At 39.5% G+C, this 12,040-nt stretch overlaps 2 protein-coding genes across 2 annotated transcripts; both read left to right on the top strand.

The window, feature by feature from the left end:
• The first annotated feature begins 247 nt into the window (after positions 1-247).
• On the top strand, positions 248-7,576 carry LOC115918903 (proton-coupled folate transporter-like). Its single transcript, XM_030993978.1, has 6 exons — positions 248-486; positions 4,395-4,817; positions 5,483-5,991; positions 6,741-6,921; positions 7,405-7,493; positions 7,571-7,576. The coding sequence occupies exons 2-6, from the start codon at positions 4,409-4,411 to the stop codon at positions 7,574-7,576; spliced, it is 1,194 nt and encodes a 397-aa protein (XP_030849838.1). The 5' UTR covers positions 248-486; positions 4,395-4,408.
• LOC115927464 (proton-coupled folate transporter-like) lies at positions 7,575-10,911 on the top strand. The gene is made up of 4 exons (XM_030993411.1): positions 7,575-7,702; positions 9,072-9,155; positions 9,949-10,105; positions 10,790-10,911. Exons 1-4 carry the CDS (start codon positions 7,648-7,650, stop codon positions 10,857-10,859), a joined length of 366 nt encoding a protein of 121 aa, XP_030849271.1. The 5' UTR covers positions 7,575-7,647; the 3' UTR covers positions 10,860-10,911.
• The last annotated feature ends 1,129 nt before the right edge of the window (positions 10,912-12,040 follow it).

The raw sequence follows: 12,040 nt of genomic DNA on the forward strand, positions 1-12,040 counted from the left end.
TTACATGTAGTATTCCATATATACGATCAAAACGAGTTTATCTCTAATAACTTGGCCTTTACATTTTCATAAACGACAAACGTTTCATTATTATTTACGATCACACAATAAACAAACAAACAAAAAATTCACAACCTTTGTAGATCATTAATACAATATTCAAACTGTCTGTCTAAACCAAGGGTAATTCCTTGATTAAACCAAGGATTTGTGATTAAAATCACAAATTCCTGATGAAACAGCGAGTTAAACGCGTTAACTTGTGTCAATATGACAGTATCAGAATCGCACTGTCTGATACGGTAGCCTAGCAGTACTCAAACTGTTGGTCCGTGGTTCCATAGATCTCCCTGTATTATGTTGACACAAGTTTTCCGATGCATACATCTAGATCTGCAAAATCATCGTTATTACGAACGCAGACGGACAATGAACTAGGATGACATTTGCAGGGAGCTAGAGCCCTTTGAATACCTACACTAAATTGTGAGTATATATATATATATATATTATGAGAAAGCGCTAACGGGACGTATATCACTACTCTAAAAAAATACTTGAAGCGACCTCAATGACAATGTTATTCCCATTGGACCACTGCATGTCTAGAAATACGGTGCGGGTGTGAATCCTTCATTAAATCTGTATGGAAATGATACCTCCAATTATTATTCATTTTAATATAGTAACTTTTCGTATCATTATAGTGATACCGGGGGCGGGGAGTTCCATTCCATGTACCAATATATATATACATATATAACAAGCCTCAAGAAACAAATATAAGTGTTCGATCTCGAGATGTAACTGTTCTTGCATGTGTTTGCTTCTCCATGTTATCGTTCAGTGAATATGCACCTTGATGCGCCTTGATGTGCTTTATTGTTTGCTACTTTAATCAATGACATGACAAATAGGGTTAACGATTTAGTGAATGTCAACGCGCCTGTTATACTATGTTTCTATATAGGCGCTACTGTGCTGTTGTCATATAGCAGCCAATTAAGCCAGCCATTAATCAGATCTACACAATAGAAAGCTAGATATAATAGCACCGAAATTACACGTAGCTGCCCGTCATTATGCTTTGTCATGAGTGAAATTTCCAAGACTTTCGATCTGCCTGCTAGGATATTTAAGCCGCATATTTATAGCTACTTGCGCCCTCTATATAGCAAACAATGCCCAATCGGTGACCGTCGGTCCCCGTGATCCTCTTTTTCTTATGTTAAGTGAGAGCTAATTTGATGAGATAACCACCTGTCAGTGACATAGCAGGGTGGTCTAATCCCTCCTGTAAACTAGTACAGATGGGCTTTAAAAGCAAAACTGTATGTGTGATTTAAGCCTATCTGCGCTAGCTTGTTGATATTAGGCCAGGAGGGATAGGACCTCCCTGCATGGTCACTGGCAGGTGGTTATCTCATTAAATCAGCTCTCCATTGGCATAAGAATCATTGGTTTATGGGAAACTTTATTGTACAAGCATTGCTTTTTAATAGGTTCCTCATATTTCACGTTAATGATTATTTACTGCCATCATTGTTTTTTGGTCATTATGCTTTATCTTGCTGACCTTTATAATAGGTAAACTGTTATTTTGAGGAATGTGAAACAATAAAACTAAAGAAACAAAACAAAGAAAAAAGGGTACCATGGGGACCAACGGAACCGCTTAGGCATTGTTGGCTATATAGGGGGCGCAAGTAGCTACAAGAAGTGCATTTCCACTTTAGATCCTATAGTGAGTTGTTCATATTCACGTTCTGTGGACAGTGTGTTCTGGGCGATAGAACTGAAGCATTTTATTGTATCCTATACATGATGAAGATTGTTAGGGAATAGGAATGTATTTTTAGACCATTGTAAGTGCACAACCGACTGCATGAGATTAACCTTGGCTAACATGGTATAGCTAAAGGCTAGGATTAGGGACTTTAGATTTGCACGTCGACATAGTCGACTGCTACGTGTGACGTCCTTTTAAGCATTTAAAAGGATGTCACACGTAGCAGTCCACTATATGTGTCGACGTACAAATCTAAAAGTCCCTAATGAAACACAGTTCAGGGTGCAGCGAGCCGCAGCGAGCATGCAGAGTACAAACGCGTGACGTCATATACTGGCCAAGCTGACAATTGCATGGTTCCAACTTCCAAACAATAGACTGTTTACTAACATATTCAAATGTGTGGATGTTTCTCTCCTGGGAACCATAATTATAGTGATGAGGTATTCCATTAACCTGTTTTTAATGAATAAACTATTATAATACTTGGAATCCATAATGCACTACTTGTTGATATGTCGGACAAGCTTTAGGCAAGCTTTCAGGTTGTCATCAAGAACAACCTGTGTTTAAAAAGTGTGCATACAATTTGAACATAATATCCGTAAACTGGTTTAATCTATAAATATATACAGTTAACAACTAAATTATTCATATCCTTACCAATTTTTGCAATTTTTTAGGTATACGAAAAATTAAGTTGTTCAGATTTATTTTTCTTGATTGAGAATATGATATACTAAATCTTACATCTAAAGGTATCACAAAAGGCCCTTATTCAACCATTCCACATTTCATTCATGAGTTACGGAGATGACAAAAACAGGTTTTTATCTCCGCCCCCAATATGCCCCTCAAGATCAAACACTGGCATGTTTGCTTCGTCAATACTGCGCCTTGGTATTTATATTTTCTAAAAACTATGTACGTTCACATGTTGTTTGCACCCTTGAACCTTTATATATTTGCGTGACACAAAATTATGATTAATGATTTGAAACCCCACTCTTCAGTTAATTTCTGAGCCCATAACAGCTGATCAAAGTCCGTCTACGGGGTCACAATAACAATTGGTATATGACCGAAGCGTATTTGTTAACTAGGTACTAATCATATTGATGAAAAAAGGCTTTAACGTTTTGTTATGCTAGTCGACTTTAAAGGTAAAGACCGGTAGTGGTAAACATGCGGTTCAAGGGTTTGGGGTGCAAAATATCCATTCAATATTGTTTAAATATTGCCTTCAGAGGTTTAGATGGCAATCCTTAAACCTAAATTCGAAAAAAAAGCAGAAATAAGAGGTATTTTCAGGTACCCATTTACACCTGGGTAGAGAGGGTTAAATATGGGCAAAATATCTTGCCCAAGGATGTAAGCACCAAGCGAGCATTGAACCCAGAACCTCTCGTACTAGAGTCAAAAGCCTTGGCGAAAAACAGTGCTCCCGTACCGACTGGAAATCCAAGTACAGACTGACCGCTTTTGAGAATAACATCGAGGCCGCTATTTTTGTTTAACCAAGGTCTGTCAGTCTAGTAATCTGTCAGTCAAAACGTAGGCCGTCTTTCTCGTGGGCTGTTGGTCTAGTGGGATGTCGGTCTCGTGGGCTATTGCATCGTAGCGAAATATTAAAGTTAAAGGGGTAACTGAAGATTGTTTTACCTGACTGCTAACTAGAAAGTATATGTCTGATTGTAAGTATACAACCAGGGGTCGACGGCTTTGAGTCCTCTCTGAGGAACTTGGTAATGAGGATTAATGCCTTACCAAAGGGCGTTAGCGCATCGAATTGGCTTCTAACCCGGGACCTCCCGGTTTCTAGACCATTGCACTTCAATTGCAATTCTATCCTTGAATATTTAAGAAATATCTCCAAAACGTTCAGATTTGTCTCATTTAGATATGCTGATCAAATATCATTTATTATTCTGCGGGGTCACATTGACAATTACTGAATGACCTTTAATAGCGTGCTTACACAATATAATATCCTTTGTTAGTTTAGGTAAACAATATGACTTGATACAGAGGTAGCTAGCTAGACTATCACGAATCTGCCGGTTAGCCTGATATGATGGGAGATCATTGTGTCCGGACTCTTAGGAAATATTGAAGCTGTCTTTTTTCCTTTGGAAAAATGAGCATGGAATAATACTAATCGTTATGAATATTAGAGATTTACGACACATACAAAATCAAATCTTTACAGATTTAGGAAACATTTCATGCAAACGTCATCAAATTACACTTTGAAACAGCTGCCCGAATAAGAAACGAACCTGTCTGAACACACGATGTTTGGTATGCCGTATACGGAAACATGTATCAAAAGGTGTTCAATTACAAATGGCAAGAAAGGTCTCCACTTATATAGTAACAGATTATTAATGAGGACCAATATAGTGGGAATGTGTGGGACTAATGGTATTGATTGAAGGGGACTTATTACGCCAAAGTACAATTGCATATCTACTGTACGAAGGTTTAATATAAGGAAAGTACCAAAGAGCAAATTCACACTTAACGGGATGAATAAAAGCAAGAACTATAATAGTGACTCAGCTCTAAATTGTAATCTCCATCTTCATTTCAATTTTGTTTGTAGTATAATCCACCACGATGGAAGAAGGTGCATATGAACAGCTGGTCGTCAACCCCGATATAAATGACGACTTAAACAACGATAGTGATAACCCGAGCAAAACATCAAGCATCAACGGCAACTACATCACACTACCCGACTCGTCATCGCGTGCGGGGAACGACTTCCAGGTCAGCCTGCAGAGGGCGCGCTCGCGGCACCTAACGGTCGAAGTGCCACTTCTTCTGGTGGCTTTGAGCCTCAGTATCCTCGGCACATTGCGATCGGAGTACTTGCGGGAGCGCGTCGCCACCGATGTCTATCATGTTAACGTGTCGATGAACGACTCTAACTCGTGTGGTGGGAATACTTCGAGTGTAGAGGATGATATCCAGGCGACGACATCCACATGGCTACTTTATCTTGGCGCCATTCAAGCCATTCCAGGTAAGGTTGTGTTTTCGGGGCAATTTTGTCCAATGTTAAGTTTCAAGATCATTTAATTCCATCTCTTTTGATCCCGGCTGATCCTTGTTTTGGGCCCCGTAACACCAAGCCAAGTTAGCAGCAGTTGAAATTTATTTTGCAATTGACCATGCATGGCCAGAGTATAGTCAACAATTGTACCATCGATCAATAGGCCATTTTCGTATGCGATTGGCATTCTGACTATTGAGAAACAATTATTCGTAACAGGTAATTGGAATAATCCGTATCAAGGCATTTCACAAAAACGTATGTAATTTTGCTCAATGAATAGGGTAAGAGCTTATTGTCAATTTAAAGGGTTGCGTTACATACAGAGCTATATAGAGTGCGACTATGTATATCAACTGGTAAACTAATAAGAGGAAGGAAGAGAAAGAAGGGGCGACCATCTCTTTGTAGACTATAGAATGCAGACGTGAGAGCAGTTAGTAAATGGAAGTAGAATGCTGATGTTTGAGGAATAAATATTTGATAACAACAGTCGCAAGAGAGATGATCGTTTTTCATGTAACTATCTTTACGAATTTACCTTGCAGGCCCATGATTTGAGAATGTCTCACCGATAACAACCAAAGCAAGATAGATGATTCACTTTAATCTTTATACTAATTTGTGCCTTGCAGGTCTGTTCATGGCCATAATACTCGGTTCCGTAAGCGATCGGCTCGGTCGCAAGCCCGCCCTCGCTTTGTGCGTGACTGGTCTCCTCATCAATACAGTCTTCAACATCGTGGTGATCTACTTCCATTTCCCAATACCGGCCTTCATCCCTGGAGACCTTATCGGGGGGCTCTGCGGGGGGCTTGCACTGCTCCTCTCGACCAGTGCTGCCTACGTGTGCGACGTGACCTCAGCGAAAATGCGAACTTTTCGGATCGTCGTCGTAGAGACGGTTTTGTTTGTAGGATACGGGATTGGACAGATAGCACTAGGATTCACCCTGCAGTACAGTGCGGATCCGACGTTAAACAAATACCTTCTTCCTCTATGGATCTCCCTTGGGTGTGCGGTGGCATCCCTTGTTTATATTTTGTTACCATGGTTACTGATCGAGACCGTGGATAGGAGACAAGTTGTTGGGAAAGGATCGCAGATATCCAAGGTCCTGGTTGGAATCTATCAGTTGATAAAGGTAAGTTGACATACACACATGATGTAGTTTAAGAATTGACTCATAGTAATTTACAGGTTCTGTCTGATGACTATCTCATATCTTTCTTCCAACGGAGTGCTAAATCAGACGAATTTTGCTTAATTGTTTAGCAGGCCTCCTAATCAATATACTGCTCACAAGGCGCAGAAATGTGCCACATCCAATACATACATTGGTGGAGAAAGTAAAGTATTCTGAAGATATTTCCGATGTCCATATTCAAAGATGACTATTTTCAAGGGTACATTCTATCAAGTTGTATTCAAGGTCGACTCTCATTGTTGCATGCGCGAAAAGAAGAATTCCTAGAAATGATAGTAAGTGGTTATGACCCGGTCATACCGACTCAGAATGGGCCTTTCATGTCCGTTCGAGGAAATGTAAACTTGTTATTCAATCTTTTGTTCTGGACCCTGTTTCATCAAACTTGCTATCAATAACAAGTTACAAGCTACTGTTATAAGCTACTGAAATCATTGCATCTGATTGGCTGAGAGCAAATTTGTCATAGAAATTCATCATCAACTACTGGCAGTCAGGCAAATCAGGTCATTCCTAAAGACCTCCTTAGTGATTTATCCTTATCTTTATTATACAGGAAACATCAAAGACTATAAAGCCACTGGTGCAGTCAGGAAAATCTGTTCATTCCTATGACCCCCTCAGTGATTTAGCCTCATCACTTTTACTATAGACTTTTGGTGATTTTCTTTTGTTCTTTCATGCAGGAAAACACGAATCAAAGAAGAAGGAAAGTGTTGGGCTATGCTGTCATCATGATGTTTGGTGTATTTGTAGTCCAATCCTCTGCTCAAGTGTTCGTAGTTTACAGTTTGGGGGAGCCCTTCTGTCTGGGACCGCTGGATGTGTCCTTCGTCAGTGTTACCTCGGTGATATCCGGGTCCATAGGTAAGTCGATCAAGAACTATTCCCTAGACCTAGCTGCCAGCTAAGGCTTAACTCTATCTTTATAGTGTGACTGCCTCATGTGCGTCGCAATTGCACCACCGAGAGCTAGTGAGCGAACTCACTGGGCGAAGTCACTGGGCGAAGTCACATGGTGCCACCGGACAAACGATAGGCATACGACACACAAATCGCTCGCGAAGGGCGGGGCCTAAACCCATTTGGCTGAATATCAGCTTCTTTTTATTAATCAATCATGCGCTAACTTGGCTGGCGGGCACAAAAAAAAACTCTCTTTGTAGTAAAAATGTTAAGACATTCTCCAAAAAATGGGCAGCATTCGGCGCGTTTAAGGTGACATTCGGGCACCTTGCTTGGTGAGGTGTTGTTGCCCCGAATATCGGAACTGCTAATACATAAATATCCAGCCCCGTACACCTTTGGGACCAACTGGTATGTTAGTTTCATCTGTCTCTATGAACAAAGGACCAGTTGACTGCATGGCGAGGGCTGTAGGCTGTAGGCCCAAAGTGCTGAACACGCTCTGGGACCAGAGAGATCGAGTCCAAGGACCGGTACGTAGGCCTGAATGAATTAAAATGTTATTTACCGAAATGCGTCAACATTGCGGTCTCTTTTTGTTTCCTTTCAGGAATGATCGTTGGCGGCGCTGTTTTACCACGGCTCTTTTCAGACAACTGGATACTTCAGTTTAGTTTGTTGAACTCCATGTTGACGTGTCTGATTACCGGCTTTGCTACCACAAAAACGGTGCTCTATATTAGTAAGCATTCTATTTTTGGACTATTTTAGCAATTTTAACCCTTTCAGCACAGGAATCATTAAAGGGCTAAATTGGTGACCTTTCCTTCTTCAAATTTGCAACATTTAGATTTTTCTTTCTAGTCAACTCCATGTTGACGTCTATAATTACTGACTTGGCAACCACAAAACTGGTCCTCTATCTAAGTAAGCATTTTTAGTCCTGTGGGCACTTTAAAACTTTCACGACAGGAATTGTTTAAAGGGCTAAATTTATCACCTTTTTGTCTTCGAATTGGCAACATTTTGATTTCCTTTTCTTGCTACATTAATCCAATAATGAAATACTATTCTTGACAGAATTCTGCTGCCACATGTCATAGTTGTCAATTACGAAAATCCTTCAAACTTTCTGAATTTGTTGAGTTTGAAAAATATTTAAAGTTTATATAAAGGTATTGTCAATTCGTACGAGCTTCTGTCAGCTCGAATATTAACCCTTGGCCTACTAGAACCGAGTGGTCCCTGTATTATACCTATGGGAAGGAGAGAATTCAGTAGTTAATAGGTTAGGTGAAAAGACACATTAATGTCGGCTTATGTTCAGGGCCCTCTTTCATAAAACTTATGATCAATAACAAATGGTAAATTTCTATGACAAATTTGCTCTCAGCCAATCAGATGCCATGATTTCAGTAGCTTATAACAGTAGCTTGTAACATTTTATTGATATCAAGTTTTATGAAACAGGGCCCTTATTGGGACGTACGGGAATTGTTTCTGGAAACCGTCAAAAGTCTAACTTCTCGGACATCCCATTGAAACGAGACATTGCTTGTGCTATAGAATTATCACGCGTTTTCCCCAAACTTACACTAGTTTAATGACGGGCTCTATAAACGACTCCCGTACTATAATTCGTCCTTGTTTTCACGAAGTGACGGTAGTGAGGAAAATCGTAACGCAAAGTGAATGCAATTTTTTTTCACTACCGTCACTTCGTGAAAACAGCGACGAATTATGTACGTCCCAAGCATTGAATCCATTTTTGCCTCTCTTCACCCAGGTGTAGATGGGAACCGATATGCCAGAGCGGTACATTTTTGACCGCCAGGTATGACAGGGGTTATAATATTAACGCGCCAATGAACCGTTTCATAAAACTTGATATCTATAACAAGTTACAAGCTACTGCTATAAGCTACTGAAATCATGGCACCTGATTGGCTGAGAACAATTTGTTATAGAACTTTAATCAGTTGTTATAGATAACAAGTTATATGAAACGGGCCCAGGAGCGACACGACGTAACAAACATGTGCTAGATAAGATAAGAACTAGATAAGAAGCCACCATTATTATTCATAACTTTTACGTCATTTTCTTTGTAGGTTCTGCACTGAGCCTCATAAAAAACCTTTCGTTCCCTATGATACGATCACAACTCTCCAAGGTGTCTGCACAACACGAGAAAGGTAGGGTTGCTGTGTTGTTGCCGTTTCTGATGTTGTTGCTTTTGTTGTTGTATCGTTGTTGCTGCGGCTGTATTTCTGTTGTTACTTTTGCTGTGTTGTTGTTAATATTGTTGACGCTGCGTTGTAATATTTTTGTTGCTGTCTTGTTGCTGTGTTGTTGCAGGTGCTGCTGCGTTATTATTGTCGTGTTGAAGTTGTCTTTGTGTTTTTGTTGTTGCTGTTCTTGTTCTTCTTTATAATGATCTTCTCTGGTTGTGCTGGGGATTGTTCTAAAAATCAGTGTTGGATGAAACTTTTCATTGAGAATTACGTTCGTACCGCTGTAGGTCTACAAATCTAAAATCGTGGGCACGCCAAAAACATTGAAGGGATTATTTTTAAAGACATTTAATCAACATTGCCCAGTTCGCTTTAGACTAGGTTTGTTACATACATTTTGAAACTCAGACTATGTTTTTCATTTTCGTCAAAATATAAATGACTATACACGTTATAGGAAGCCAGGTTCGATCTCCTTGGAATGATTGTTGAGTACCGTGTATAATACCTTTATGAACTAAGATTCTCCCAAGACAATCTGAAAATGATTTTCGTTTCTGTTGGTGCTTTGTTTCTATTCTGTATGTACTGTTTCATTTCTATGATTGTAAGGGCAATTGCTGTGTGTGATTTGTGCAAGCCTTTAGCTTTTTAATGCGATTTCCAGGCTCAATTTTACTATATATTAAATCTTTGTATTTCATGAAATAAATTAAATCAATTGAATTGTTTATTGTTTTCCTTTCATATACAGGCTTGATGCTGGCTTTCATTGGCTGCATGGATGGACTGTCTGCTTTCTTATCACCGCTCATCTCCAATTCCATCTACTCCAAGACACTTTATTTCTATCCCCCTTTCGTATTTTTCTTTCTGGCTGTTCTCCAAATCATCCCTTGCATCATTACTGCGTAAGTATAAGATCTACACTGTGGGCATTACAGTTATATAGGATAATTACCTCCTGGACAACCACCCCCGGAAAATCCCCCCCCCCCGAGCTTAAATACCCCTGGATAATTACCCCCTAGGACATCTAACCCCGTGGACAATTCAAACCCAAGGACAATTACCCACGAAAAAATTCTGCTTTCATCATTCATCATTTCGGGGGGGGGGGGGTGTCCTCTGGGTGGTTGTCCTTGGTTGTTCCTCGAGGGAGGGGTGTTTATCGTCCTAGGGGGTTATTGTCCTAGGTTGTAGTTTTCTGGGGGGGGGGGTTGTCCTGAGGGTAGTTTCCGGGGGTAATTTTTATGGGGATGATTGTACAGGGGGTTATTGTCCCTTACGCGCCCATGAAGTTGCAGTAAACTTTCCTCTACTCCTTTTCATGAGATTATTATGACAATATAGATTATCCTTGATAGAGAAAGTTTATTCCTTCTCAGAACTTAATCCATCAATCTTAACATGAAAACATCCATGAACGGGTGTTGTTTCATGTAACAGTGGGCATTGTTTTTAGATCGCAATTCTGCGAACCTTTTAAAACGGCATTGAAACCGAATGTTACCATTCTCAAATTGAGATTCCTTAAGCATTTCATTTGAATTTCATCGCTTTTCTTGTCTCTCTTTCATCCATTGTGTTCACAGATTCTTGCAATACAGCCAAAGGAACACATACACTCAACTTGTAAACGAAAGCAGCGAGAAGGAGAACTGAATGAGAAGAAATCTATTTATTCAAATGCTCGTTCACGTATGACGTGGTAAACCGTCGCATTTTATCATCCTTATCTTCTTTGATCGTAAATGCATGACAACTGCGCGTAAGAAAGGTAATACGCGTATTCACTTAGCTCTGTGTTATAAGAACCAGAAATGTGAAGCGTATCCTATTACACTTTACGTCATTTTTTTTTTCTAAACGCCGCGGTTTATCGCTTTATATCTGAACGAGGCTTAAGTTCACTTCCTAAATATATTCATTGTAGTTTGCTCAGCATTGCGAGGGTCTGTAAAATGGCGCCTGGCTGGGTTGTTCCCCAGGGAGTGGAGGATGTGCGTACATGTTTTTTTACAGGCAAGCCTGGATCCGATGAGCGGGTTAATTATATTTGTGCGAAGTTGAAGCTTGATGACATCATTATCAATATTGTTAATAGCATTCTTTTAATTGTTAATTCTCAGGAATCAGCGCTTTAAATTATACCTCACACACGATATCATAAGTGCACTTATGCACTTTGCATTGTAACCTAACTTGTATAGAAACATGTTTATAGATGGGCAAAGTCTTTTATACAGCTTTAGAAAATATTGTTATATTCAATATTCGCTTTGCCAGAGATAATGGATGCAAATACACGTAGTCATAAAACTATGTATAAACTTCCTTTATCAAAAAGCTATAATTAGCATATATATTTATATTCATGTCTATACAAAAAAGCATGTTAGTGTGGTCATCGGACTATCATATAATGTTATTAATCAGTAAAACAGTTGTCATTCAGATGGCTATAAAATGTGAATGTTATGCCGTTAACGGGTGGAAAGGTGAGGTGAGAGAGAGGGTAGGATTTGAAATTTAACTCAGGAATCCGTTTCACAAAGCCTTTTTTCAATGATAAATTACAAAAGTCAATGACAAGTCTGCTGATAAACAATCAGAAGCAAAACTTTTCAGTAGCTTATAACAAAAAATGCCATTTGTCACTGATGACAAGTTTTGTGAAACACCCCCCTGGTTTTTAATTTAAGAACATGACATCCGGGCCCAGTCTTATAAACAGTTATGATTAATCCCAGCTTATTTTCGATTTATATACATCGCAGCTATGTACATTAGAAACAGAAGACTTCAAACTTGCTCAGGAGGCGCGATAGCTCAGTCGGTAGAAC

Source organism: Strongylocentrotus purpuratus, unplaced genomic scaffold (assembly GCF_000002235.5).
Source record: "Strongylocentrotus purpuratus isolate Spur 01 unplaced genomic scaffold, Spur_5.0 spur5_scaffold_20, whole genome shotgun sequence".
Taxonomy (NCBI): domain Eukaryota; kingdom Metazoa; phylum Echinodermata; class Echinoidea; order Camarodonta; family Strongylocentrotidae; genus Strongylocentrotus; species Strongylocentrotus purpuratus.

Coding starts and splice junctions, on each gene's coding strand:
- LOC115927464 (XM_030993411.1), top strand. CDS start 7,648: ATGTTGACGTGTCTGATTACCGGCTTTGCTACCACAAAAACGGTGCTC. Junction 7,703..9,071: donor AAAAACGGTGCTCTATATTA/GTAAGCATTCTA, acceptor TTTTCTTTGTAG/GTTCTGCACTGAGCCTCATA. Junction 9,156..9,948: donor GTCTGCACAACACGAGAAAG/GTAGGGTTGCTG, acceptor TTTCATATACAG/GCTTGATGCTGGCTTTCATT.
- LOC115918903 (XM_030993978.1), top strand. CDS start 4,409: ATGGAAGAAGGTGCATATGAACAGCTGGTCGTCAACCCCGATATAAAT. Junction 4,818..5,482: donor CGCCATTCAAGCCATTCCAG/GTAAGGTTGTGT, acceptor TGTGCCTTGCAG/GTCTGTTCATGGCCATAATA. Junction 5,992..6,740: donor GAATCTATCAGTTGATAAAG/GTAAGTTGACAT, acceptor TCTTTCATGCAG/GAAAACACGAATCAAAGAAG.